At 34.4% G+C, this 27,159-nt stretch overlaps 1 protein-coding gene across 1 annotated transcript in view; it reads left to right on the plus strand.

Moving 5' to 3' along the window:
- LAMA3 (laminin subunit alpha 3) overlaps positions 1–27,159 on the plus strand; it is a 573,745-nt gene that overhangs the window by 464,143 nt on the left and 82,443 nt on the right. The window contains exons 42-52 of the mRNA XM_053714980.1: positions 6,233–6,346; positions 14,836–14,954; positions 16,837–16,917; positions 18,543–18,649; positions 19,141–19,185; positions 20,474–20,625; positions 21,282–21,392; positions 21,470–21,581; positions 23,168–23,323; positions 24,001–24,197; positions 24,932–25,048. Coding sequence (XP_053570955.1) covers positions 6,233–6,346; positions 14,836–14,954; positions 16,837–16,917; positions 18,543–18,649; positions 19,141–19,185; positions 20,474–20,625; positions 21,282–21,392; positions 21,470–21,581; positions 23,168–23,323; positions 24,001–24,197; positions 24,932–25,048 — 1,311 coding nt within the window. The remainder of the gene's footprint in view (positions 1–6,232; positions 6,347–14,835; positions 14,955–16,836; positions 16,918–18,542; positions 18,650–19,140; positions 19,186–20,473; positions 20,626–21,281; positions 21,393–21,469; positions 21,582–23,167; positions 23,324–24,000; positions 24,198–24,931; positions 25,049–27,159) is intronic.

The following is a 27,159-nucleotide window of genomic DNA, read 5'->3' on the forward strand; positions in this document are numbered from 1 at the left end:
CGCCATTTCTGCCTAGTAGTCTGGGCAGTGAGTGCTATAATCGCATACCCCAATGCACTTCAATATATGTCTATATATGTTTACATATGTAGTTATGTGTTTATGTGCATATATAGCTCTGTAAATACATATATGCACATATAAATGCATAAATGCATATGTATATAAACACATAACTACATATGTAAACATATATAGACATATATTGAAGTGCATTGGGGTATGCGATTATAACACTCACTGCCCAGACTACTAGGCAGAAATGGCGAACAACTAAATTAAAACATAACTTTTATTACTATAATATAAAATTGGGTGAAAAATTAAAACCATGGATGGAGTAGTTTTACAATAATAACCCTTGGTCTTAATTATTACATAGGCCTCTGAGATATGATAGCCTCTATATAGATGTATACGTATGTCTCTATCTTAAAACCCTTTGGCTGCCTTTTTTTTCTAACACTTGAGACCTCATATCTTTGAGCCTTTATAACTTTTGTGTGTAATATTTTTTTTTTAGAATCATTTTTACCACCTGGTGTATTTTTGATGTGTTTTGTGACATATAACCAGAGCTGTGAGGACGTGGTAATCATTCTAGCGTAAATCACGCTTACTTTCAACTTATAATGCCAGCGGTAAATCCGACGAAGGCAAACATCCGCAATAAACCCCTTATTGCTTCTACACAAACGTCTGCGCTCCACTTGCAATTTAGCCCATTATATTTTTATTTCATTTTATTTATTTAGTACATATCCCACAGTGAAGTATACACCGTATCAAAGTATATACAGTATTTTGTTCATGTAATAGTTTGTAATACAAATCTCAAAAAATGAGACAAGATGTCACAAATCAAAATGTATAAATGAGAGTTTTCTTCTTCCGGGATTCTACATATTCCGGCTTCACATTCTTGCTTTCTCTTACAGTCTGTATTTCTATAACATACACTCTCTATGTATAGGAAATTGCACCCTAATCACTAAGAACGTGAGAAAAAGGTTATGAAGGGCATCGTTTATCAGTTTGTTTTTATTTTGACTGCTCACTGTTACAAATAGGGCTAATATCTTCTATGTAATTTGTGGCTTTAGTGTCCCTCCAGGGCCTTCACTTCTTAATGATGCAATTATTACCTACATTAATAATATCAATGCAAAATATCAAGGTTTTGAGCATGTGAAGGCTTGAATAAAAAAAATTGCTGTAACTTGTTCCTGTGTAACTGTGCTATGTTGAAAATATGTAGCCCAGAGGAAACCGTAGCACCTCTGACTGATCCATCACACACAGATATTATTTGTCTGCAGCGTTACTCAGGGTATGATTTACTGCTCAAATGGTCTAGCAAGGTCTGACTCTCATAGGGTGGAGGCACGGTGTTATCAGACACACCTTAAATACACTACCTAAAGTCTGTTAACCCTTGGGGCCCGTTACCTTTATTACACATTATGACTCATGCATTGATCTGGAAGGTGGAGCGTAAGCAGTGGCTTGTAGTGATCCTGTAGTATAAAAAGGATTTTTTTAAAAGGTGAGAGAATTGAGAACTTCCACAGCCAAGTTTAAGGAATGGCTAAACACTGAAAAAGAAGAGTTGAAACATCAAACAGCTCCATAACACAGATATCTGTATCAGGAAGGAACTTACTGTGCAATTGTAACAGCAAAGGAGATATGCTGAGAAATATGTTATTTCTTTTGTGTATGCTGATGGGTCTGGGGCTAAGTGAGAGCCTTGGTATGCAACAGAGGACACAGGTACTTCAGGTGCCCATTAGAATCAATCAGCAGCAACACACTCTGGGTGTACAACACAACACGGTAAGGAAAGTGCTCTTATTGCAGATGTATAATACTAATAATATAGACATAGATAATCATTATTTAGCCCTGCACATTGTGCAAAAAATGTCAGCTTCCTTTAACACCCAGGATAATAATATTGTATACAACTCTTTAAACGGTCATGGAACTGTATAGATTTGTTGTCATCTGTACCACATCTGCTGGCAGGCTGTTCCCTTTATATCATTTCTTCATCTGATGAATTTCTTTAGGATGTAAAAATAAAATTCACCCTAATAATTACACTCTGAATATGGTTTCCTTCAGCTGCTAAAGAATGAACCATAATGCTCTTATTTTGCATCTCCAGCAGTTTGCAAAATAAATGTCATTTCTAGGATAATCCTAGTTAACAGTCAGTATAACTTAGTTTTATGGTTATCACAGCATTCATATCTAGTCTGATTGCACTGCTGGCTAAGAATACTTTATTCATACTTAGAGATAAGTTGCTGGAAGGTCCCACAGTGAATGCTAGCAGCCAGAAATTCATTCTGTAAGTGCGTGTAAGTGCATGTTCTCAAGAGAAATCACGTCACTTTATATACGCACTTTTTGTAAAGTATGCACATGATACACCTTAGTAGGTGAGATGTTTTAATTCATTAAAAATATTCATATTTTAGAATAAAATACAGTTTTCATTTGTTTCTTTAAAGCTCTAGATCAGTGATTCTCGACCAGGCTGTTAGGTTGTTCAGAGGTGTCACAGCCCTCAGCGGAGGGGTTTGTACAAAATTACAGTTCACTGTATTCTTAACATTGAGTAACATTTTATGTATATTTCCTAGTTTATAGTATTTTCATTTATATAAAATTAAAGGGATAGAAAGGTCAAGATTGAAATGTGTGTGGGTGCATTTAAATTTTAAATAGAAGCATTTTTGCAACATACTTCTATCAGCAAAAATGCTTCTAGTAAGCGTTATTACTGTTTCAGTACCATACGCACATATGTTGTGAGGGCCAGAAACTAGTATTCAAATGCCATGCATGCTCAGATTGCTGGCGGCGGTGTCTATTGCGTCTGTGTCATACAACCCACTGCTAACTCTCTGAGCAGGCATGGTGTTTAAATACTGACGTTCAGGCCTTCACAACATATGTGAGTATGCTAGTAAAATACAGTAATAACTTTTACTAGAAACATTATTGCTAATGGATGGATGGATATTGCAAAAATGCTTCTATTTAAAACTGAAATCCACCCATACATATTTCAGTTTTGGATCCCTTTAATCTAGAACCACAATTTCAGGCAATACAGACATATAGTTTCATACCTGATTAGGAGTTTAAAAAAATGACTGTTTATTTATTTAATTCTGTCTGTTTGTGTGAATGGTGCATAGTAAAATAATTCCCAGGTATTGTGTGAAGTTATTTTTGTGCTTGGTACTCTTTGGAAATACATGAGTAATAAATCAATAAAATGAAATGGTAATAGCATAGGGGCCTATTTAATAAGGTGCGAGCGGACATGATCTGATATTGCAGATCATGTCCGCTGCACATCAATAAATGCCGACAGCATACGCTGTCTGCATTTATCATTGCACCAGCAGTTATTGTGAACTGCTGGTGCAACGCCGTATTGGATCGGGTTGATTTCTGACTATCTCGGTTCGCCGCCTCAGAGCAGGCGGACAGGTTATGGAGCAGTGGTCTTTAGACCGCTGCTTCATAACTTGTGTTTCTGGCGAGCCTTCAGGCTCGCCAGAAACACAGGCATCAAGCTCCATACGGAGCTTAAAAAATATGCCCTAAAATCCCTTTAAATTCTGATGCAAAATATATTTAGATTAGATATTTGACAAATATGTTTGCCTAGATGTATTAAAAAAAAACTCTCTTGTAAATCTAGCTGAGATTTAAGCTAATGGTAGAATTATTTGGAATTAAATGTCTAATCATTTTAAATTTGACCTTAAAAATCATAGGGCAAGATTGCAAGTGGAGATACAAATTGCAAGCAATATGAAGCATTAAAGGGATATCAGACACGCTGAGATTGATATGGAATGTCTAATTATATGTCGTAAAAAGATAGTTTTGCAATATATTTTATAATTATTTAATCTGTTCTCTGTAATTCAATTCTGAAAATACAGCTATTTTCAATTCCTGTTAAAAATGGAAGTGCAGACTCCAGATTTAACATTGCTACATTCTACAAGGTCATTGGCTGCACACTCTAATGACTCATTTAAAACTTCTCCTTATTGGTCCCAGCAAAGAAGTAAACTAGATAACAACATTGTTGCATCCATTGCTTTATGGACACTAAAAATTTACAAGTGGGGCACAAATTAGCGCTCCCACTCGCACATTAACTTTGCTAGACAGAGGCTTTTTGCGCTCTTTGGGTTGCGCTCATATTATAAGTTGAAAGTAAAAAGTTTTTGCATGAGTGCTAATCCGAGACATCTTTATTTTAAAAAGCTGGAATTTAAGCTTCAAAGCCGGCCTATTTTAGGTTCAGCACCTGGGTAGCGCTTGCTTTCTAAATGTAGCCATTCAATCAGCAAGCGCTACCCAGGTGCTGAACCAAAATGGGCCGAATCCTAAGCTTACTTTCCAGCTTTATAAAATAAAGATACCAAGAGGATGAATACAAATTGATAATAGGAGTAAATTAGAAAATTGCTTAAAATTGCATGCTCTATCTGAATCATGAAAGAAAAAATGTGGGTTCAGTGTCCCTTTAATTTCACCACTGCCCACCTTACTCTGGATATAAAGTCAGTACAGGTCCGTATTGCTGGATGAGATAGAGATGATAAGGATAAAGAACAAGAAATACTGAGCAAAGGAAGAGAGAAAAGTTAGGAATAGTAAAGAAAGAGAAATCAAGGATTTAATAAATAGAAAATATTTATATAACAGCAATTTTATTAAGTCATTATTCCTAAAGAATTATCTTGTAAATAGGATTTTCTTTAATTTGCTAAGTATTTCTTGTTCTTTGTCCTTATCATCTCTATCTCATCCAGCAATACGGACCTGTACTGACTTTATATCCAGAGTAAGGTGGGCAGTGGTGAAATTAAAGGGACACTGAACCCACATTTTTTCTTTCATGATTCAGATAGAGCATGACATTTTAAGCAACTTTATAATTTACTCCTATTATCAATTTTTCTTTGTTCTCTTGCTATCTTTATTTTAAAAGCAGAAATGTAAATCTTAGCAGCCATCCCATTTTAGGTTCAGCACCATGGATAGCATTTGCTTATTGGAGGCTTACATTTACCCACCAATAAGCAAGCATAACCCAGGTTCTCAACCAAAAATAGGCCGGCTCCTATGCATCACATTCCTACTTTTTAAATAAAGATAGCAATAGAAAAATTGATAATAGGAGTCAATAAGAAAGTTGCTTAAAAATGCATGCTCTATCTGAATCATGAAAGAAAAAAATTCGGTTTAGTGTCCCTTTAATTATTAAATGACAGTTCATAACTACAACTCTCTGTGCTCATTGTTTCATTGGGGCATGGGAAGCATAATAGGATGTTCTATGAACTTGATTTCAGGGGTTCTATTTAATTACAGAACTGCAATGTCATGTGTAAAAAATGATATTGATAATTCACAAATACTTCATGACTTCCTTACAAATAGAGCTTCCCAGTGCAGCACTGTCTGCAGAAAAAGTTTGGAACAGGCTGGACACTCTAGTCTCCCAGTGAGATGTGTTATCAGCCTAGCTGTGAGACTGAGAGTGTCCAGGCTGCTTTGTACCTGGAGGTGCCCCACATGTGAGTTTGATGAGATGGGATCTTTACAGAAGTCTGTTTTGCGCTTTGTATATTTGCAGTTTATCGTATAAGGGAATTTACACATCAGTAAACAGATGCAGTAGGAGCACCTAAGATATGGTTCATATCGGTGTTGAGTTTCAAGGGATAACTGTAGACAGTGCTTAGTGCAGAATAGGTTTTGGAACCATTAGGGTTGAAGATAAGATGTTCAAAATAAAGATAAACTCGGAGGGTGTGGACACTGGAGCATGCAATGGTGCTAAAAGATGTTGGGTGCTACCATGCAGCTAAAAATGGTTATTAAAGGACCAGTAAATACAGTAGATTTGAATAATCAACAAATGCATGATAAAAAGACACAAAAAGATATAAATGGGCAGAGGAGGGAGGCATTTTTATGTATTGTGTTACATGACGGGGTATAAAGTGTTAGGAGTGCTTTATAATTGTGTGTGAGAAAAGATGGACACATTGTATTACACAAATAACTGTCCTCTAGCGTGCTGCACTCATTTTAATGTTGGTGGTTTGATTTTCTCTTCCACCTTGTGTATAAAGGTCCACACTGTTATATGCAAGTGGTTAACATTGACTTTATCTCCTTTTAGGAATGTGCTCCTGGGTACTATCGGGACAATCAAGGTTCATTCCTGGGAAGATGTGTCCCATGCAGATGTAATGGACATTCAAGTAGATGTCAAGATGGCTCAGGGATATGTATTGTAAGTATTGACTTAATGATTGACACCCAATCAGATAATCCATAAGATAATAACCAAATACAATTGAGCCCATTATTCAAGGGATATTGCTCAGATTGTCTCACGTCATAGTACCTCTACAAATGGTTTTACAGATCTTTTTTCATGTATACCATATGTTGTAAGGGTTCAGCAATAGGCTACACTGGAATGTTTTATGTTTTCTAATCTCTTTAGATTGCTTGTTTTCATGAAACATTGTGCTACTTTAAATGCATGCTGGGACATGTTGTAATTTAGGGTCAACTGTTTTGTAATTTGACATATACCTTTGTTGTTAAAGTATTGCTTTTTTATCTTAACTCACTGACAGCAGTTAAACCAGGTTTATTTACATCTGTCAGATTTAATGCATCAAACTTACATTGACCACCGTGATTCTTTGATGTAATAAAAAAGGAGAAAATGAAAACAGAAAATGTTTACCTTGTAGCACATTGACAAGTGACATACACTTACTATGTTCCTGTGTATCCTTCCAACAACTGAAGTATTCATACAAATATTAATCTCCCACCTGTTTAAATAGCGCACCTTCGCAGCCTCTGTAACTGGTTCTTGCTTAAGGTTTTTACAATAGGTTATTAATATAATGGAATCACCTAAACACAAGTATATATAGCACAAGCCATACAAGTGCATAAGAAATATAAAATGTTATAATGTCTTACAGCATTTTATTATTGCACTATTGCTGCTTGCATATAACTATGTTTTAACCTCTGCAAAGGCTTTAAACACATAGTTAAACTACTCAGCTCCAGTTCAGCAGTGCACTACTGGACCCTAGATTAACTCATCAGCAGAATTGGATTCAAAATTCTCATCCTGGCCTACAAAGCCCTTACCAACACTGCCCCCCTATCTGTCCTCACTAATAAACAAATATACTCCAACCCACCCCTAAGGTCCAACAATGACCTGCTCCTTGTCCTCCCATTACCTTCTCCCATGTTAGACTGCAGGACTTCTCACATGCAGCACCAGCCTACTGGAACGCACTTCCTCAAGCTTTCAAATTTTCCCCTAATCTGTCTTTATTTAAACGCTCCCTAAAGACATTTTGTTCAAGGAAGCTACCACCCAATTGAGTAACTAATGAATTCCACATACCTAATAATTGCCTTTATATAATTCTGTAGTAACATCATTCTCACCCTCGCAGTCCTCACCTCCTGTTTCTCACCCTTCTGTCCTTCTAGATTGTAAGTTCCTACGGGAATAGGGCCCTCAATTCCTCCTGTATTTGTTTGATGAATTTTAGCCCATCTCTTAGAAATATTGTATCATAGTATTACTTTTATCTTTTGTACCTATGGACAGTGCTGCAGAATTTGTTTTCACTTTATAAATAAAGTATAAAAATAATTATAATAATAATCTGGTGAGGCAATGACAAGAGACATATGTGCACCATCTAGCTCCTAGTGGTGCTTTTCATCAAAGGTTACCTAGAGGAACAAATAAAATGTTAGAAAATATGTAAATTAAAAAAGTCTCTTAAAATTCTATCCTCTAAAGTTTTATGTTGACTTATAGCTTTAATGTCCCAGTTAGATTTTCAGATCTGTTGTCACAACTGTCTTGTATTAACACTAATGACATTATTTAATTAACAGAACTAAATTACTTAAAGGGACATGAAACCCAATTTTTTTTCTTTCATTATTTAGAAAGAGCATGACATTTTAAACAACTTTCTAATTTACTTCTATTATCTAATTTGCTTCATTATCAGCATATCTAGATAGGCTCAGTAGCTGCTGATTGGTGGCTGCACATAGATGCCGCATGTGATTGGATCACCCATGTGCATTGCTATTTCTTCAACAAAGGATATCTAAAGAATGAAGCAAATTAGATAATAGAAGTAAATTGGAATGATATTTAAAATTCTATGCTCTACTTGAATCATGAAATGTATTGGGTTTAGTGTCCCTATAAGTGATAACTGAAAGGAATGTCGCGCAAATTAGATTACAAATAAAAAAAGTGACATACAGTTCTAATATATCAGAGTTTTGAGGAATGTGACAGTTTTGACTAGTAACATCCATGTTTAATTCACTTCTCATATTCACTTTTGTGTTCATGTCCTTTGAATATGGTGTTTATCAGAAACACAATGTTAGTTTAACACATTTTATGAATACAGGCAATCTAATCTCTAAAATATAATTTTGATAATTTTTATAGGTTCCACTGTGCAAACATAGCTAGGAAATTAGCACAGCAAATCTACTTACTTGTCAACTCATGATATATTAGTGTTAGCGTATTTATCTTGTAATATTAACGATAAGATTGTGGAATACGGTATTTCATATATCATAAACAAGGAGAATGATAATATATAACAGAATATTATTTTCTCTCACACAGTGGTGTATTTAGATTTCATGCTGCCCTAGGCACTCAACATGTTCTCCCTTTTTGGCCATAATATTGTTTGGTCAGGGTGTAATGTGACTTTTTTCTCATGGAATTTCCAAAGTAAATATTCACCAGGGCTTGCAAAACATTTGAATATACTCAGGTGGGATGAATTAGCACATGTGTACACAGTATACACGTGAGCAGTGATAATATTTATATATACCATGTGTGTGTGTGAATATATATATATATATATATATATATATATATATATATTGCTAAATAAGACATCAGACTCAAAAAGTGCTGCCCCCCAATCTGCTGCCCTAGGCAAGTGCCTTGTTTACATAGGCCAAAATACACCCCTGCTCTCATATTTATAAATGTTTGGCTACAAGCCACAAATAAGTTATGCATAGCAATGTTTTTATAACTTGTTAAATGTAAAGTATTCTAAAAGAACTAGTTAATTATTTCATAAACTTAGAGAAAAAAATGTGGTGGTGTACTGTAATATGAACATATATACATAATAGATTATGTGCAACTGCTCTGAAGCTAAAGCAACCAATGTAACCACAAACTGCTTTCAAGTAATAATAAGTCTGGTTTTGGAAGCCACATGACAGAGCTGCAATCATATTTTATGTTTTCAATTATGCTTTTGCTTAAAAAATATGCAAGAATTGTATATGATGTTAGTTTCTGACTCTCTAAAAAAAAGTAGTGGACCTAATAAACAGAGAGTTCTGGTGAAATAATTTTTTTTTGGCCCCCTACCAAAGGTTAACTCAAGGGGCTAGTAATATTACCAATCAATCTATCTATCAAAATAAATAAAAGGTAAAGTAACAATTGGGAGCTTCACAATCTAAATAAAACATAGCCCACCTGATAAATCTTGCAAGACTCCGTCTCCAAGCTCCAACAGGCACGCAGATGTGGGTGGACCATCATCTGGCCAGTCTCCTACCTCTTCTCTACTACTGCCGCAAGCCACACACCATTACCACCTGCCTCAGCCTAATTTGACCTGCCCCATCCCTGTGTACCGCTGTGATGGGAGGAGGGTGTAGCAGCTGCGGTACCTCTGCGCTTATTTTACATTTGAGTACAAGTATTAAAAAAAATATGGCAGACAGAAATCAGACAAATAAAAAAAAAACATACACATCACAAAATGTTTCAGCCTGCTGCACTGCTTGACGGGCCCACATGCACTCGAGCCCTGGTGCTACTGCCTTGAAGATCCATGGCTTAAAGTCCCATCTGTAAGATATTTAAAAAGTCTATCTTGATAACAAATGTGCTAAGTACAAATATTTAATCAGAAAATCTTTAGTTTCGTTTAAGGAGTATGATATTTTCCAAATAGTTTTTATGCATTTATTAAAAGACTAGACATTTAAGTCTTGCTCCTGGTATACAAATATTGTATAGAACAAAATATTTAAAGCAATGTGTTATTCAGACCGTGCACAAGTGTCATTTGAGGAAGGCCTTGTGAAAGTGAAAAGTTAGCTCAAAGCCAGTGGTCATTTTCCTCAAAAGCAAAAACATAAGTATTTCAAAGATGTTTCTAAGTGAAAATGAAATGTTTAGCTGAGCATTTCCGACTCACTTTATTAAACTTTATTGATTCAGAAAGAGTATGCCATTTTTAACAACTTTTACGTCTGTTATCAAATGTTCTTTGTACTCTATGTTAATGAGCATACCTAGGTAGGCTCAGGAGGAGCAATGCTCTGCTGGTAGCTAGTTGATGATTGGTGGCTGCACATATATGCCCCTTGTCATTGGCTCACCAGGGGCGCGATCCGATAAAGATTTTAGTTTGCGGTGCAAACTCGAGCTATCCTATATACGGCGCCGTCAGAGGCTAAAGTGCCGTAAGTCAGATAAACCAGCGATGTCCAGAAATCTTTTCTGGAGTCGCCAGTGACTTACGGCACTTTAGAAACTGCCGGCGCCTACAAAACCTGACTTAAGTTATTAAATCCCCCGTACTGTCTAACACGCCTCCCAAACATAGCCCGACACGTCTAACCATCTATCCGCTATCCCCCCTCACTATCCTAACAATAAAAAATGTATTAACCCCTAAACCGCAGCTCCCAGACCCGCCGCCAGCTATATTAAATCTATAACCCCCTAATGTGATCCCCCTAACCGTAGCAAGCTACCTTACCTACCCCCTAATGTGAGTCCCTTACACCGCCGCCATCTACCTTACCTACCCCCTAAACTGAGCCCCTACCCCGCCGCCATCTACCTTACCTACCTCCTAAACTGAGCCCCTACCCCGCCGCCATCTATCTTACCTACCCCCTAAAGTGAGCACCTACCCCGCCGCCATCTACCTTACCTACCCCCTAAACTGAGCCCCTACCCCACCGCCATCTACCTTACCTACCCCCTAAAGTGAGCACCTACCCCGCCGCCATCTACCTTACCTACCCCCTAAACTGAGCCCCTACCCCGACGCCATATACCTTACCTACCCCTAATCTGAGCCCCTTACACCGCCGCCATCTATTTAAAAAATATTAACCCCTAATTTAATCCCCCTACACCGCCGTCAGCTATATTAACTATATTAACCCTAATTATATTAGGGTTAATATAGTTAATATAGTTATTATATTATATATATTAACTATATCAACCCTAATTATATTAGGGTTAATATAGTTATTATATTATATTAACTATATCAACCCTAATTATATTAGGGTTAATATAGTTATTATATTATATATATTAACTATATCAACCCTAATTATATTAGGGTTAATATATTTAATATCGTTATTATAATCTATATATATTAAGTATAATAACCTTATCTAACTCTAACATCCCTAACTAAATTCTTATTAAAATAGATCTAATTAATATTAATATTATTAATTAAAATATTCCTATTTAAATCTAAATACTTACCTATAAAATAAACCCTAAGATAGCTACAATGTAATTAATAATTACATTGTAGCTATTTTAGGGTTTATATTTATTTTACAAACTCAAAAAACAAATGAAGAGATAATACTACAAATGATTCAATAATTTACTAGAAACAAGTGCTAGCTATTTATTTTACAGGTAACTTGGTATTTATTTTAACTAGGTACAATAGCTATTAAATAGTTAATAACTATTTAATAGCTACCTAGTTAAAATAATTACCAATTTACCTGTAAAATAAATCCTAACCTAAGTTACAAATACACCTACACTATCAATAAATTAAATAAACTACAGATATCTAAACTAAAATACAATAAAATAATCTAAACTAAATTACAAAAAAAAAAAAAAATTACAAAAAATAAAAAAAATATTACAAGGTTTTTTAGCTAATTACACCTATTCTAAGCCCCCTAATAAAATAATAAAGCCCCCCAAAATAAAAAAAATTCCCTGCCCTATTCTAAATTAAAAAAAGTTCAAAGCTCTTTTACCTTACCAGCCCTTAAAAGGGCCTTTTGCGGGGCATGCCCCAAAGAAAACAGCTCTTTTGCCTGTAAAGAAAAAACACAATACCACCCCCCAACATTACAACCCACCACCCACATACCCCTATTCTAAACCCACCCAAACCCCCCTTAAAAAAACCTAACACTACCCCCCTGAAGATCTCCCTACCTTGTCTTCACCCAGCCGGGCCGAACTCTTCATCCGATCCGGGCGATGTCCAATCAAGCCGCAGTGAAGTCTTCTTCCATCCGGGCGATGTCTTCAATCAAGCGGCAGTAGATATAATGTGCACTGTTTCCTTAAAGGGACATAATACTCATATGCTAAATCACTTGAAACTGATGCAGTATAACTGTAAAAAGCTGACAGGAAAATATCACCTGAGCATCTCTATGTAAAAAAAGAAGATATTTTACCTCACAATCTCAGCTCAGCAGAGTAAGTTCTGTGTAAAAAAGTTATAATTCAGCTGCTGTCCAGCTGCAGGTAAAAAAATAATAATAATGAAGAAATGAACAGCGGCCAATCAGCATCAACAGTGCTGAGGTCATGAACTCTTTTACTGTGAACTCATGAGATTTGACTTAAAGGGACATTCCAGTCAAAATTTAAATGCACATAGATTAATTACATCTTTGAATAGAAACATATTTGCAATATACATGTATTAGCAAAAATGCTTCTAGTAAAAGTTATCACTGTTTTAGTGTTAACATTTTTCTATGCACGTGCATGTGAAGCATAGCTAGATATTGTCAGTGCCCCCACATTTTAAATAATGCAGCTGCTCAGATCATCACTGGGACTTGTATCATGTCAGCAATTAACAAAGTGAGTCATTACCAGATGGTACAAGCACCTTAGGCTCTCTGAGCAAGTGTTGTGTTTAAAATGCTGGTGCACGGTGCATACTTAAATACACTTTTGAAACAGCTATAGCTTTTATTAGAAGCATTTTTGCTAATGCATGTATATTACAAAATTGCTTCTGTTCAATACCGAAATGCACCCATGTGGTTTCCAATTTTGGCTGGAATATCCCTTTAGCTCTCATGGGAAATAAGATGAGTGTGCACAAAGCTCACTCCCTTGCCTGTCCCAGGACAGACATACTGATTTGCTGCTTAAAGTCCTTTACAATGGGATGTGGCTACTAAGGAACTTTTGAGGTAAAATATCTTTCTTTTTTTACATAGAGATGTTCAGGTGATATTTTCTAGTCAGCTTTTTACAGCTATACTGCATCACTTTCAAGTGTTTCAACATTTGGGTATCATGGCACTTTAAGTTCCTATGCAAATTAAGTAGCAATTCAGCACCTTTTAGGGAGCGCCAGGGAATGTGGCCCAATGCACAGACAAGACAAGCCAATACAGGACTTGTGTGTTGCAAAGACGATTTGTGGATGTTTTATATCAGACTAAAAGTATAGTCATATCAGACAATAAGCCGATTTGGATTCCGTCATGTCTGCAAGGAAAACAACCATTTTGTCATCTAATGTGGGAGGATAAAGCAGGTGAATTATATAACATAAATCCTAGAGGTAAAATAATAGCAGTAAACGTTTTTATGCCAGTATATTAAATGCTTTAGTCAATTCACCCTGCCCCAACAACGACTGATTTGTTTCACAAATTTTACCTTGTGGAGTGCTATCTCTCTCTCTACAATGACAGAGACGATGCTATAACATTGCATAACTAAAGTTTATAGAAATGTGCCTACCATAAAAGGGACAGTATAGAACTTTCCAATGTAGTTCTATTATCAAATTTGCTTTGTTCTCTTAGTATCATTTGTTGAAGAATAAACCTAAATAGGTTTCAAGGAGATAATGAGCAATGTTTGAAGCAATGTAATACATTGTTGCAGACACAACTGACTTATATTACTAAGGACACATGCACGCTCCTTAGCCTACCTACATTTTCTCTGCAATGAACAATACCAAGAGTACTAAGCAAATTTGATAATAGAATAAGTTGCTCTGCATCTGTATCATAAAACTTTAAATGTTGACTATACTATCACTTTAATTAAGTGTTAATTTGATAACACAGTAATGACAAAGATGACATTAAATATGTAAAATCTGGACATCAATGGTAGGATTCAGTTTTGATTTCCCCACTCATTAGTTGTTTTCTGTTTCCTCCTGGGTTAGAGGAATACAAATAATTTGGTTAAATATTTGTGGTTAAAATTATTCTTGCCTTCAACTATATGTCTGAATCAACTATCAATTTGAGTTATTTGTAAAAGCCTTTAATGATTAATCAATTTTTAAAGTTCCTTTTTTTTATCAGAAATCACAAAAACTTGACATCATGACGATCTTACATATCTTAAATATTGCTAATCACACTTCTCTCCATGTTTGTATAATATGTAACAGTCTTATACTTGCAGACTTTATTATGTATTTTAATAATAAATTCGGATAGGCAACGGCGCAAGAGCAAGTAATTGGAGTGCAAGTACACACCCAGAGCATCTATAAAATGTGTTTATGTAACTTTAGGTTTCTCCATAGGAATGTGTTTACGCAGGTGATAGTATTCTTCATAAGATGCACATGCTCTTTATTACAGAACTGCCAGCAAAACACTGCAGGGGACAACTGTGAGCTGTGTAAAGAAGGCTTCACTGGCAACGCAAGCCTTGGGACATGCCGCATATGCCCATGCCCACTCTCTGTGCCCTCAAACAGGTAACGTAAATATTTATCTTAGGAATAGAGAAACATCTTCTGCACTTTCATTCTATTGTAGATACAGTTACACCAAACACTTTCTTGTCTCTTGCCAGACACGGAGCATAAGCTTTCTTGAGCTGGGACATCTACTTTTTCGATAAGAGTTTTTTTTACATAAATTCTTATATGTTTCTACTGTTTCTACAAGTTTACTGCATAGGACGTTATAAAATAAGATTATGATAATAACAATATTAAATAAGAATATCAAATAATAACATAACAAAGGTCTTGTTTCTGTATCATACCGATTACCATGAATATAGTACAAGGTGATCTGTACCAATTCATAAGCGCTTGGCCATTTTGTCTTAAAGGAACATAAAACCATTTTTTTTTTCTTTCATGATTCAGACAGATCATGCAAATTTAAACACCTTTCCAGTTTACTTCTATTATCAAATGTGCTTCATTCTCTTTGTATCCTTTGTTGAAGGTTCAACAATGCCCTACTGAGCCAGTGTCAACAGCCATATAAGTGCAGCCACCAATCAGCAGTTAGCTCGCCATAGTGCATTGCTGCTCCTGAGTCTACTTAGTTGTGCTTTTCAACAGAGGATACAAAGAGAACAAAACTAATTAGATAATAGAAGTAAACTAGAAAGTTGTTTAAAATTGTATGCTCTATCGAAAACATGATTTATTTATTTGTTTTATGTCCCTTTAATGTGCTAAATAATGAAAAGCAACATTATGGGACACATAACTCTGCATTATGGCCTAGATTACTATTACGATTACAATAAAACGAAGTTTGAATATCGTGACCGTGTTAACATATTCCCCCATAGACTTCAATGGAGCTCAAAAACTGGGAACAAAATGAATACCCTTACTCGCGTGCAAACACGATCACACTTTCTCAAGTGTGCTAACCCAACATGAAATATTAATATTCCACATTCCAATGTTCTTAAAAAAGAAGATTATGTTCTATATATGCTGAAATACATCTCTCTCTCTCTCTCTCTCTCTCTCTCTCTCTCTCTCTCTATATATATATATATATATATATATATATATATATATATATATTTATATAAATTATATATAGGTATAGACATATACATATTCCCCTTTGTGAAGAACATTTGAATGGGACATATTTACTGTAAATACCTAGTTAAACACTTTATTAAATATTAATATTGCATATATATAATATTTCATGTTTTCAGCTACTTAACTGCAAAGGGCTCCAATGCACTATATATGTATTTATATATACATATATATATATATATATATATATATATATATATATATATATATATATATATATGTGTGTGTGTGTGTGTGTGTGTACATATTTTTTGAGGTACACTTTGTATATAATGCTGGAGTGGGACAAGTACATGAAAATAAATCACTATTTGACTGATTTAGAAGAAACACAAATATTATTGATTGAGTAAAGTTGATTTGTTATGTATTCACAAAGAATATAGAACGCTATGAGGAGCATTTCATAGACGCATATTGCCAGGTGCGATAACAAAGACAGCTGAGAACTCTTTATGTGGTGGAATTCAGTAGATTCCCATAAATAATGCACATGTGACTTACCTATACTCCATGTACCCAAATAGAGCATTTGGAGCTTGAGTATATTAATATAATTTTCAGAATTTTCTTGTAATCTTAAAAATGTTGGCAGCCTTTGCTGTAATATTGTGCCCATAGCTACACAGACTTCTTCTTTTAAAGCAGTAGATAGGTTACTCTTCTTGCAGGTATAAGACTGAGACTTCTTATGTAAGTGTTTAACAAACATATATATCTTTGCTGTAAAATAACAAAAAAATGCATTGTTCAGTAACACTCTGTTTCCTCACAGCTTTGCAACAGGATGTGTTGGAACCGGCAGGAACATGAAATGCTTCTGCAAACCTGGCTACACAGGAGTGAGCTGTGAAAGGTTTGTGTTATACCCAAGGGCTAATTGCTTGATCTTAAAGGGACATTCTAGTCAAAATTAAACTTTCATGATTCAGATAGAGCATGCAATTTGAACTTCCGTGGAGTTACACACGAGATATCACTAATTGGCTTTAATGCAAGTCTGTCAAAAGAACAGAGATAAGAGACTTAGATACAAGGTAATCATCACAGAGGTAAAAAGTATATTAATATAACCGTGTTGGTTATACAGAACTGGGGAGTGGGTAATAAATGAATTATCTATCTTTTTAAATAATACAAATTCTGGAGTAGACAGTCCCTTTAACTTCATAGTAAACAAATCTTAAAACAGAACCAAATTAAATGTGAACTAGGAATAGCTTCCACAAGAGAAGGAAAGAGTAATACATCAAATTATAATAATATAAATATATTAGTTTTACAGATATCTCACTTTGTTTATAAAGCATACGTTAAATAACAAACATCTGCTTGACAGTAACTTCATCAGGAATAGGAAGTATTAGCTGTTTTTACACTTTTATATATTCTTTACATATTACTGTCAATCACCGCACACGTCTGATTATAGTTTACATATATTCTGTCACAATCAATTATATTTGGAATCCCAGTATTTTATGAACCATGAAATCATTATATGTTAATATATTTTATTCCTTTATTATTATTATTATTATTATTATTATTATTATTATTATTATTAATTCTGAAATTGATTTATTATAGAATAAATTCAAATGAAATAAATCAATTATTTTATTTTATTCTATAATAAACCTATGAGGGGTAATACCAATGATAAATACATGAGATATAAATATATTGTATTGCAATAATATATAAAATATTGGAATTGCAAATGTATTAGATTGTTATGTTAATTTTAAAGCTTATTGAATACTTATATTTTATCATTTTTATATTACAAAGTCGTTGTTTGATTATCATTATTGTTTCACCTAGATTATTAGTTTTATTAGACATTGTTTGTAAGTGAAGTAAATTAAAAAATAAAAAAATATAGAGAATCAAGTGTTGGTGAATAACCAGCAACTTCTAGCTCATACTTAACCACAACTTCAGATATGTGTTTGCCGTAAACTAGAAATATGGATGAACTTATTTGCTAAAAATTAGTTAGCTGTTTGTTACTGAAAAGGAAACTTTATTTCAGGAGCATTACTATAAACTGATTTCCTCAAAGAAAAAGAGAACAAGACTCATAGGGAGAGTCTTGCTCTCTTTTTCATTGACAAAAGATTTTTTGTCTTCCCTTCATTCAACTTCATGGTGATATATGGTGGTTCACTTTTTATTTTTGTTCTATATGCACTTTGTTTGAACACTATATTGTCCCATTGTATTTTATTGTATCACTACCTGGTATCTATATTTTTTTATCACACTCTAAACTGATGGACCTGGGGCAAAACTTGAGATGATTCCAATACTGTTCTATTGTTCTTTTAAGCCCCAAAACACTCTGTATATAAGTGCATACAAACACATACACCCCTTAGTAATTAGGCTCATCCTCACATCGATTTGGAAATTATTAAATCAATATCATACATTTGACTGATGAGAATACATTTTTCTTTTTTTTTTTTTTTGTAGATGTGCACCAGGATTTTATGGGAATCCATTAAAGTTTGGAAGTAGTTGTCAACCATGCAGCTGTGGCAATAATGGTCAACAGAGGAGCTGTGATTCACTAACTGGAGGTAGAAATGAAAACCTGTTTACAGAGTGTAAATATAGAAATAATATTTGAGATTTTATTTCTAGAATAAATAACACACATACGGCTAGATTACGAGTTGCGTGCAAACTGTAGCACAAGTGCGCTGTTTTTTTTCCGGCTCCCTAGAGCGTCTTCAGCCTCTCTAGCATGCTACAGTCCTTATGTTATTAAATAGTATTTAATAACATAATGACTGTTGAGGCTAAAGACGCTCTAGGGAGCCAGAAAAAAAACAGCGCACTTGTGCTACAGTTTGCACGCAACTCGTAATCTAGACAATAGCATATAAAACCTTAAATGGACCCTTTACATTTATGACATGGTAGAGCTATAATGTATAAATAAAGTTTGATTTAGAAAACAAATTTTAACCCATAATTCCTTCAAACATTTTTTTTTAAAATAAACTAAACTGTGTGAGAAAATTCTGGAAACAACATTTTTTTTTTAAAATTGTTTGTTGTATTCTAGAATGCTTTGATGAGGAACCAAAGGATGATGGCGAGGATACTGAATGTAAGAAAAAACAACTCAATGCATGTTTTTTATTGTATTAATATTGTTTTTGTTATTTTTTAAAGTAAATATATTTAAGTGTATTTTGCAACTCATGGCTTAAAACTCTTTTAGTATTTTGTAGGACAGTATCTTTATAGCAGAAACTGTGCATAAAGCCATTGCCCTAAGCCCTTAGTAACCAGATTGTATCTTAACTGTGGGAACTTGTCACATGCAATTAATAAGAATTATTTGAATTCAATGTAGAAGTTTTATTCATCTTAGAACATATAAATAAACATGTGACCCAGGTTAAAGCAAAGAACAGTATCTTGTCTAAAATCTATGCAAACTCACATTTTTTTACAACATAGTCATATTAATAGGGCTGTATACACCAATTTTCATTTAACTGCATGTAATATACAGTGCTATAAAGAATAATATTCACAGATACTGATATAAAAATCCAGTATACAACCTTTTAAAAAGTTACTTAAAAGCTCCCAATTTAGCACTGTTGATGAGATTAGCCTGTGACACCCACTGAAAGGGGCTGATAGCAGAACCTCCCCTGCATATGAAAAGACCCATTATACAAACAGAAGCCGTGTGAAGGCTGTATACATCAGTATACATCTAAAACGTTGGGGCTTGGTTAGTAGTCTGAAAATCAGCACAATTTTATTTAAAAATAAGCAAAACTAAATTTTTACAAAAACACTCCCAAATGGGATATATAAATGGATCATCTACAAATCATTTATGCAAAGAAAACTCTTGTGTATAATGTCCGTTTAACTACTAGGACCTGGCAATAACCAACCCCTTTGCTTTTTTAAGCATTTATTTAAATTTTGTTCTAATTTACAAATGGCATGTAGGGGTATATTTATCATAGTGCGAGCGGACATGATACGATGTAGCAGAGCTTGATAATTCGGCCCCGTAGTCTGTTTATTTAAGCAAACCTTTACTTCTATCTACACATATAATAAAAACACATGCCTAACAATTCAATGCTTAGCGCTATAAGTAATTCATGCTGATGGGATATTCCAAATAAAATCTATAATATGCAAGTGACAGCTATAATATTCATATTAGTATCATATTACAGGTTACCATACATTAAATTGATGTGGCCATATTTTAAAGTATATAATATGGTCATTTTAATTAATAGTAAGATCATTTTGGTTACTTGAAGTTAAGCCGTACAGTGTATTATTATGCCTTACTGATCTACTTTGTAGTCTGATGACTTCAGTATAAAACATTTAAAGTGCCTTGCCTTCCATTGCAGCATGTGACAGCTGTGTTAACATTCTTCTAACGGATTTGACCACCATGAGCAATGAACTCAACCTTATTAAGTCCAAATTGCAGAATATGGGCGTAAGCAACCAGGCCTTGGAGCAGATGAGAGCACTAGAAGGGCGTATCAGGGAAGTCAAGGTATGATAACAGTTCAGCTTAGTAAAGATAAAACTAACTTAGAGAAAGACAATGATACATTAAATGAATTGCTTACCAGTATATTTTGGATGGAAATAAAATTATGGGATCTATTCATAGCAGTGAAAGTATGCACCTACCTCCATGTCATTATACTGTAAATATGTTATTTTTTTAAAGTCCCTTTTACAACTGACTTGCATACTCCTAGTTGGTTAAAGTAATTTATTAAACAAAATAGCTGACTTGCTTCAAAACCAATTGTAGTGTTTATTTTAAGGCAGGACCAAGATTGTTTTGCTTGGGAGATTCAGTGCATGAAGCTCAGAGCAAGACACCAGTATGTTTAATCCCTTTAGTGGGGGTTAAACATTTTATAACCATTCATTCATAAATCCACTCATTTTGCAGCAAGCACTGGTTTTACATCATTGTTGGAGCTCTTGTGTAATCAGAAATAGTGTGTACTGTGTTTTATTATTTGCCCATCTCTGTTTTAAATTGCCCAGTGGAATAAGAAATACAAGCATTGTTATAAATGATACAATATACTGCCTACTTTATAAATAATCAAATATTGTAAAAAATGCAATCATTATGCTTTATTTTATGTATTACTTTAGCCAATTAGCGTACTATCCCTGTTTATATTGCAGTCACAGTATGATAGTTACAACAGTAAACTCTTGAATCAACGAACTAAGGTGGACAGGTTAGGTGTTGACACAGATGGTCTCAAGCAAGAAATAACGGCTCTCCTGGAAAAGGTAAGTGATATAAAATCTAGTACAGCAATCATGGTTAATGGTCTGTAGATCTGGTACTAAAAAGATCTTCTTTTCAGGCTGATCTAAATGCTAAGAAGTACGAAGCAATATCAATGAGCGCTGAGGGCACCTTTCGCAATGCCAGCCAGTTGCTCCTGACAATAGAACTTCTCACGAGGAACATTAACAGTAGGTGTTAACCAGCTTTGTGCTTCCCTGTTGAAAATATAAAACATTAAGCAACCAATATGTTTATTGTTTAACTGAGGAATCTTATAGGTATTTGGGAATCATGATGGATCTGTGTTTGCGAGGTTGCTGCATAATTATAAATAATCATTGTAGTATCTAGACATGGTATTTGTTTGTCATGTCAAGATGCTTAAAGGGACAGTTTACCCCAAAATGTTCTCCCTTTTAAATTGTTCTCAATGATCATTTTACCGGCTGGGTGTATTAAATTGTTTACAAGTAGCTTCTTTACCCCTATTTTGGCATTTGAAATAGCTGATTTAGCCTGTGATATCCCCACCTATGCTGAAAGTTTCTATACTGGAGTCTATGCTATTCACAAGCTTTTGTGAACATAGCCAAGAGAAGAATTTATACTCCCCGTGGGGTGCAGGATAGATAAGAAATTAAATTATAATTTTCCATTATTCTCTCTCAGTATTGTACTTTGGCTTTACAGACAAATATAAGATAAGGAAGCAAAGTCTGTTTACACAAAGTGATAACATGATATCTGATATTACCTGCAAGCTCAACCTATTGCAATAGGCTGTGGTATAAAAGTACAAAACAAGCTACTTCATATACACAAATAATGATGAAATTGAAATTTCTCATACATTTTATACGCTACAGTAGGTATAACAAGTAATTGAAAATACATTAATATAAAAACAGTTTTACAGTATGCTGCCTCTTTAAGTAATTGTTCCAACTGTACAACTATTTCCTATGGATATGTATTTTCTACAGCCAGTCCCCAGGACCCACAGATTTTTTTTAGGATTAACTTTTGATGAGAACAGGAGAGATAACCACTATCACTGAGTTGGGGACGTGAGGACTGGAACTGAAAGATCAGTTTTGAAAACTTGACTTAAATGGAATTTATTTAGGGACAATGCTGAGGTTATTATATGCATTAAGTAGAGCTGTTTCATAATTTCTCAAAAACATATTTTATTTGCTTTTACTTTAGAGCATTAAAGTTATCATGTTATTCTATGCTTTAGCTTCTTACAAACATACTTTTTATTTTATTTTGTTGTTGTTGCTGCTGTAGCAACTCTTATGCACTGTGTTGATCCTACATTAGTAAGATACACACTCTCCTGTATTCTAATGCTCTGCTGAATCAGACCCAGAACATAAAACTACTAATAAAACTACAAAGCTTGGACACTTCCATGATTCTGATTTTAACTCACTGTAGAGATCCAGTGGGGCATTAATGCATAGCTGAGTACAGTGTCGATAATGTAATATTCACATGCTTTTAGTTAACACAGACAAGTTAGCTGCATCGCAAACTCTTACACCTACATATAAAATGGCTACTTGAATTAATACTCAATATTTTTCTTCTAAAAATATAAATAAAAATAATAATATTCAGATTGTGATGCAGAAGAGATAAATCTTCAAAGTAATCAATAAAGTGTAGGAATACGTATATTTAAGAAAGGTAGAAATGGCTGGAAAATGTTACAGAACGTGTAATGATGTGACAAGTATTGTTTATCATATGTTGGGTTTATTTTTAGTGCTGGTACAAGACATCAGTAATGAGGGAGGATCACCTTCTGGCGACATCACAAAAAATATGGCCGAAGCTCAGCGCATGTTAAATGAAATGAGGAAACGCAACTTCAAAACACAGAAAACACAAGCAGAACTTGAGAAAGCTGAGGCACAGGCTTGTAAGTATTTGTTTGCATGCCATAATTACCCAAAATCCTAAGCATTAGAGTGTTTTTTGTAGAAATGCTGATACTCCTCAAAATGTAATTATTGCTGTTCTTAAAGTGTACAGCTTTTAATCCCCCTTTGTGCTTGTAATTTGCCTTCAGTTTGAATATATGTTGTCATATTTCTTTGATATTTGCAACATGTCTGCCATCTTGTTGCTGCTCTTTTATGAAACTTAAACTAATATCATCTGGAAAAATATATAATCAGAGCTTTTTTAGAACCTATCTTAGTTTTTAGTGTAATATATCTGCTATATTTCTGAGCCCTTACCTTTGTGTAGAACCATCTGTCTTGGTCTCAAGTTGCTATTCCAGTTTTCCACAAAAACCCTAAGATCAGAACCATGCTTTGAAAAATTACCAAACCCTAGTAATTCTGTTAGTCAGACTATGTACAACAATTTGATTAGTGCTTTGAACAGCTAGAGGACTCTATGGTAAATGAGACAAGGAGATATATTTTTAAAAGTTGTTGTCTGTGATAAAGATATTACTTTACTGCTAAAACTAAGTGATAATACTGTTAGGTGATTGTGACTACTCGCTTATACTGTAAAGGCAAATGATAAAATATCAGTGACCTCAATATTTACTTTAATAATCAATACATTTCTGTGTTCTGATAGTGCTCAACCGTGTGAGAAATCAGTTTCAGAAGCACCAGGATCAACACAAGGACCTAATAAAAGACATAACTAAGTCCATAAATGATTATGAAGCTAAACTTAATGACCTCCGTGATGTATTAGATGAAGCATCTGAAAAAACGAAGCAGGCAAATAATATAAATAAAGACAATGCAGCAACGCTGGAAAATATCAAGGTACTAACTTAAAATATTGGGTATGATTATTATCTATCTTTTTAAACAATAAAAATTCTGGAGTAGAATGTCACTTTAAGATGAATAATTTTATGTTTGGACAAAGAAACATTCAGAACCTTATAACTGTGTTTGTGACAGGCCTGCCCTTTGGGTAGGGTGACGGGCACCCGCCACGGGTCCCACTACTTGTGGGGCCCCGTAAAGTCAGAGGTGAGGTTATGAGATGTGCAATGTATACTTTGTTTTTAGTTTATGAGAAGTGTTTATGGTATTAGGTCTAATATTTTGTGTTATTCTTTATATAGGTATCACTTTATATTGGCACAGGGTGGGCCATACAAGGGGCAGGGCATACAGTGAGGGGAATAAGGGCACTGTGCTGAGGCCCCTGGTTTGTTATACGTTTCCATATTAAATGAAAACATTTAGTCAGTTTTTTCTTTATTCTTACTGCTGATCTATCTTTTCTCTTTCTAATCTGAATGATACAGTGAATTTCATCTTTTCCTTTTTTACACAGTCAATTTTAAAACATATAACAATGTGTTTGTTCAAATTATATGTCTGTGTGTGTAACATCAGGAATTCAGTAGACTGGCAGTAAATTATAATGGCACATCTAGACTCAGAGGCACATTGCAATTGAAACAAGAAGGGCAGTGATCTGTGATATTTATTGCCTATTTTTTAGTGTAACATGACAGTAATCTGAGGTTTCTCTATGATTTTAGAAAACCGTTAAAGATCTGAGCAAGCAGCAGAAGGACGCAAGCAGCCACCTGAATGCAGCGGAGACAAGCCTGGCACAGACTGGCAGTATGCTACAGCTCCTGCAGAAAAGCAAGGAGGTGCGTGTCACCTGATTACTTTATATACAAGCCTGGAAAATGATCACAGCTGGGAAAGAGGGAAAAGTTACCAGTCTGCTTATTAAGAATTATTTTATGAAGCTGTGAATTGAAGCTCAATTGACTGTTTATCTAGAATTCTTTGTGTGAATGTATGTAGATAATATTCTAGTTGTAAATTTCACTGGTGGTAATAAAAATAAGGATGTTTTAATTCTAAAAACAAAAACTATATTTTTTTCATGCTTGTGGAGATGTGCTTCTGTACACCAATAGAACTGATTTATCATTATTAGCCAGTGAGCATCTGGTCCCTAGGGATGTGTTCACAGCCATGAATATTCTTTCAGTTCCAATATCAATGTAAAAAGTTTTATCTTAATATTGTTTGTGCAATTTATGTATGTAAATATATATACTGTATACATATATATAGTTCAATTAGATTACAGATGTAATATGGTCCAGCCATCACTTAAATGGACATTGCTCTCAACAGTGCTCTACCATGTAAAACAAAAGAGTAGCAAGTTAGCATATTAAAATTGTTTTTGCGTGTAAAACAGGGACAGTGTACTGTAAAATTGTTTTTTACTTAATGTGGTTCAAATTACTTGTTATAACAGCTGCAGAGTTTACAATTTATGGGAAATGCTGCTTTAGGTATATTTTTGTATATGAAATAACCTTTTCTGCTCACTGAACCCACAGCCCAATACAAGGCTAGATTACGAGTGGAGCGCAAACTAGCACTCCCGCTCGCGCGTTAACTTTGCTAGAAGTAAGCTTATTGCGTACGTCGGATAGTGCAAAAAGCAGAGCTTTGAATATTACGAATGTGTTTAAATACTCCCCCATAGAATTCAATCAAGCTGGAAAAGTGGAAAAAAACACTCACGCTAAAACCTGATGTTGTTTGAGCAAGTGTGCTAACCCGCCATATATTTCACATTCCAATGTTATTCACATAGCAGAATATGTTCTATTCATTCTTAAATAATTTTAAATATACACATATATATAGTTATAGATATATACATTTCATATATTTTATCTAAACCTTCTTGGTTATGTTTTTTTGGGTGGGTTGTAACCAGAACAGAATGTTTAGTAAGGGTGGGGATACAATAGGCAAAATCAGCTATTTGTAAACAATTTAATACACATCAGGAGGTAAAATGGATAATTGGAATAATACACTGTCCCTTTAAGTCAAAGCTGTGTATATCCAAAGAGAAACTAACAAGAAATGCAATAAGTATATATCTATCATACACTGGCTAACAACTCCAATATTAAAATGCTGTTTTTTGACACAGCAACTTTCATTTAGAGATAAAAGTCCTGTAATAAATGTTAAAAATAATCTCTTTTCGATGGAACAAATACACTTTTTAAAGGGACAGTAAACCTTGCAAATAATGCTATATAATTCTGCACATAGTACAGAATTATATAACATTAGCTTAGCGCCAGCTTTCTAAAGCAAAGGGTTAGAGAGATATTTTACAATGAAAACAGAAGGCCACTCCTGGCTTTACTGAGCGGGTCTGTTTATTTCTCCAAAGCGCATCGCGGGCACGCTGTCTAATCACAGCGCTCCCGATCGCGCTATTAAACTCAATGTAGCACGCTCCTGCTCTGGTCTGGTAGCGGGAGTGAGCTACGTTGAATTTAATAGCGCGATCGGGCCGGCTGTGATTAGACAGCGTGCTGCGATGCGCTTAGGAGAAAAAAACAGACCTGCTCAGTAGAGCCAGGAGCGGTGTTCTGTTTTCGTAGTAAAATATCTCTCTAACCCTCTGCTTTAGAAAGCTGGCGCTAAGCTAATGTTATATAATTCTGCACTATGTGCAGAATTCTATAACATTATTTGCTAGGTTTACTGCCCCTTTAAGAATAAAGCCCCTTAAATGTGTATTTTAACTTTTTATATTTTATAATATTGTATGAAATTAAAGATTTTGCTGTAGCAAAGTTTTATTGGTATTTAACATTTGCGGACTAATAATTTTTATAAGGTAAATCTCATGTGGGTAAACTTAAAGGTACAAATAAACATTATATATATATACATAAATATATATATATATATCACGGTAATTATGCAA

Source organism: Bombina bombina, chromosome 5, assembly GCF_027579735.1.
Source record: "Bombina bombina isolate aBomBom1 chromosome 5, aBomBom1.pri, whole genome shotgun sequence".
Lineage (NCBI taxonomy): Eukaryota > Metazoa > Chordata > Amphibia > Anura > Bombinatoridae > Bombina > Bombina bombina.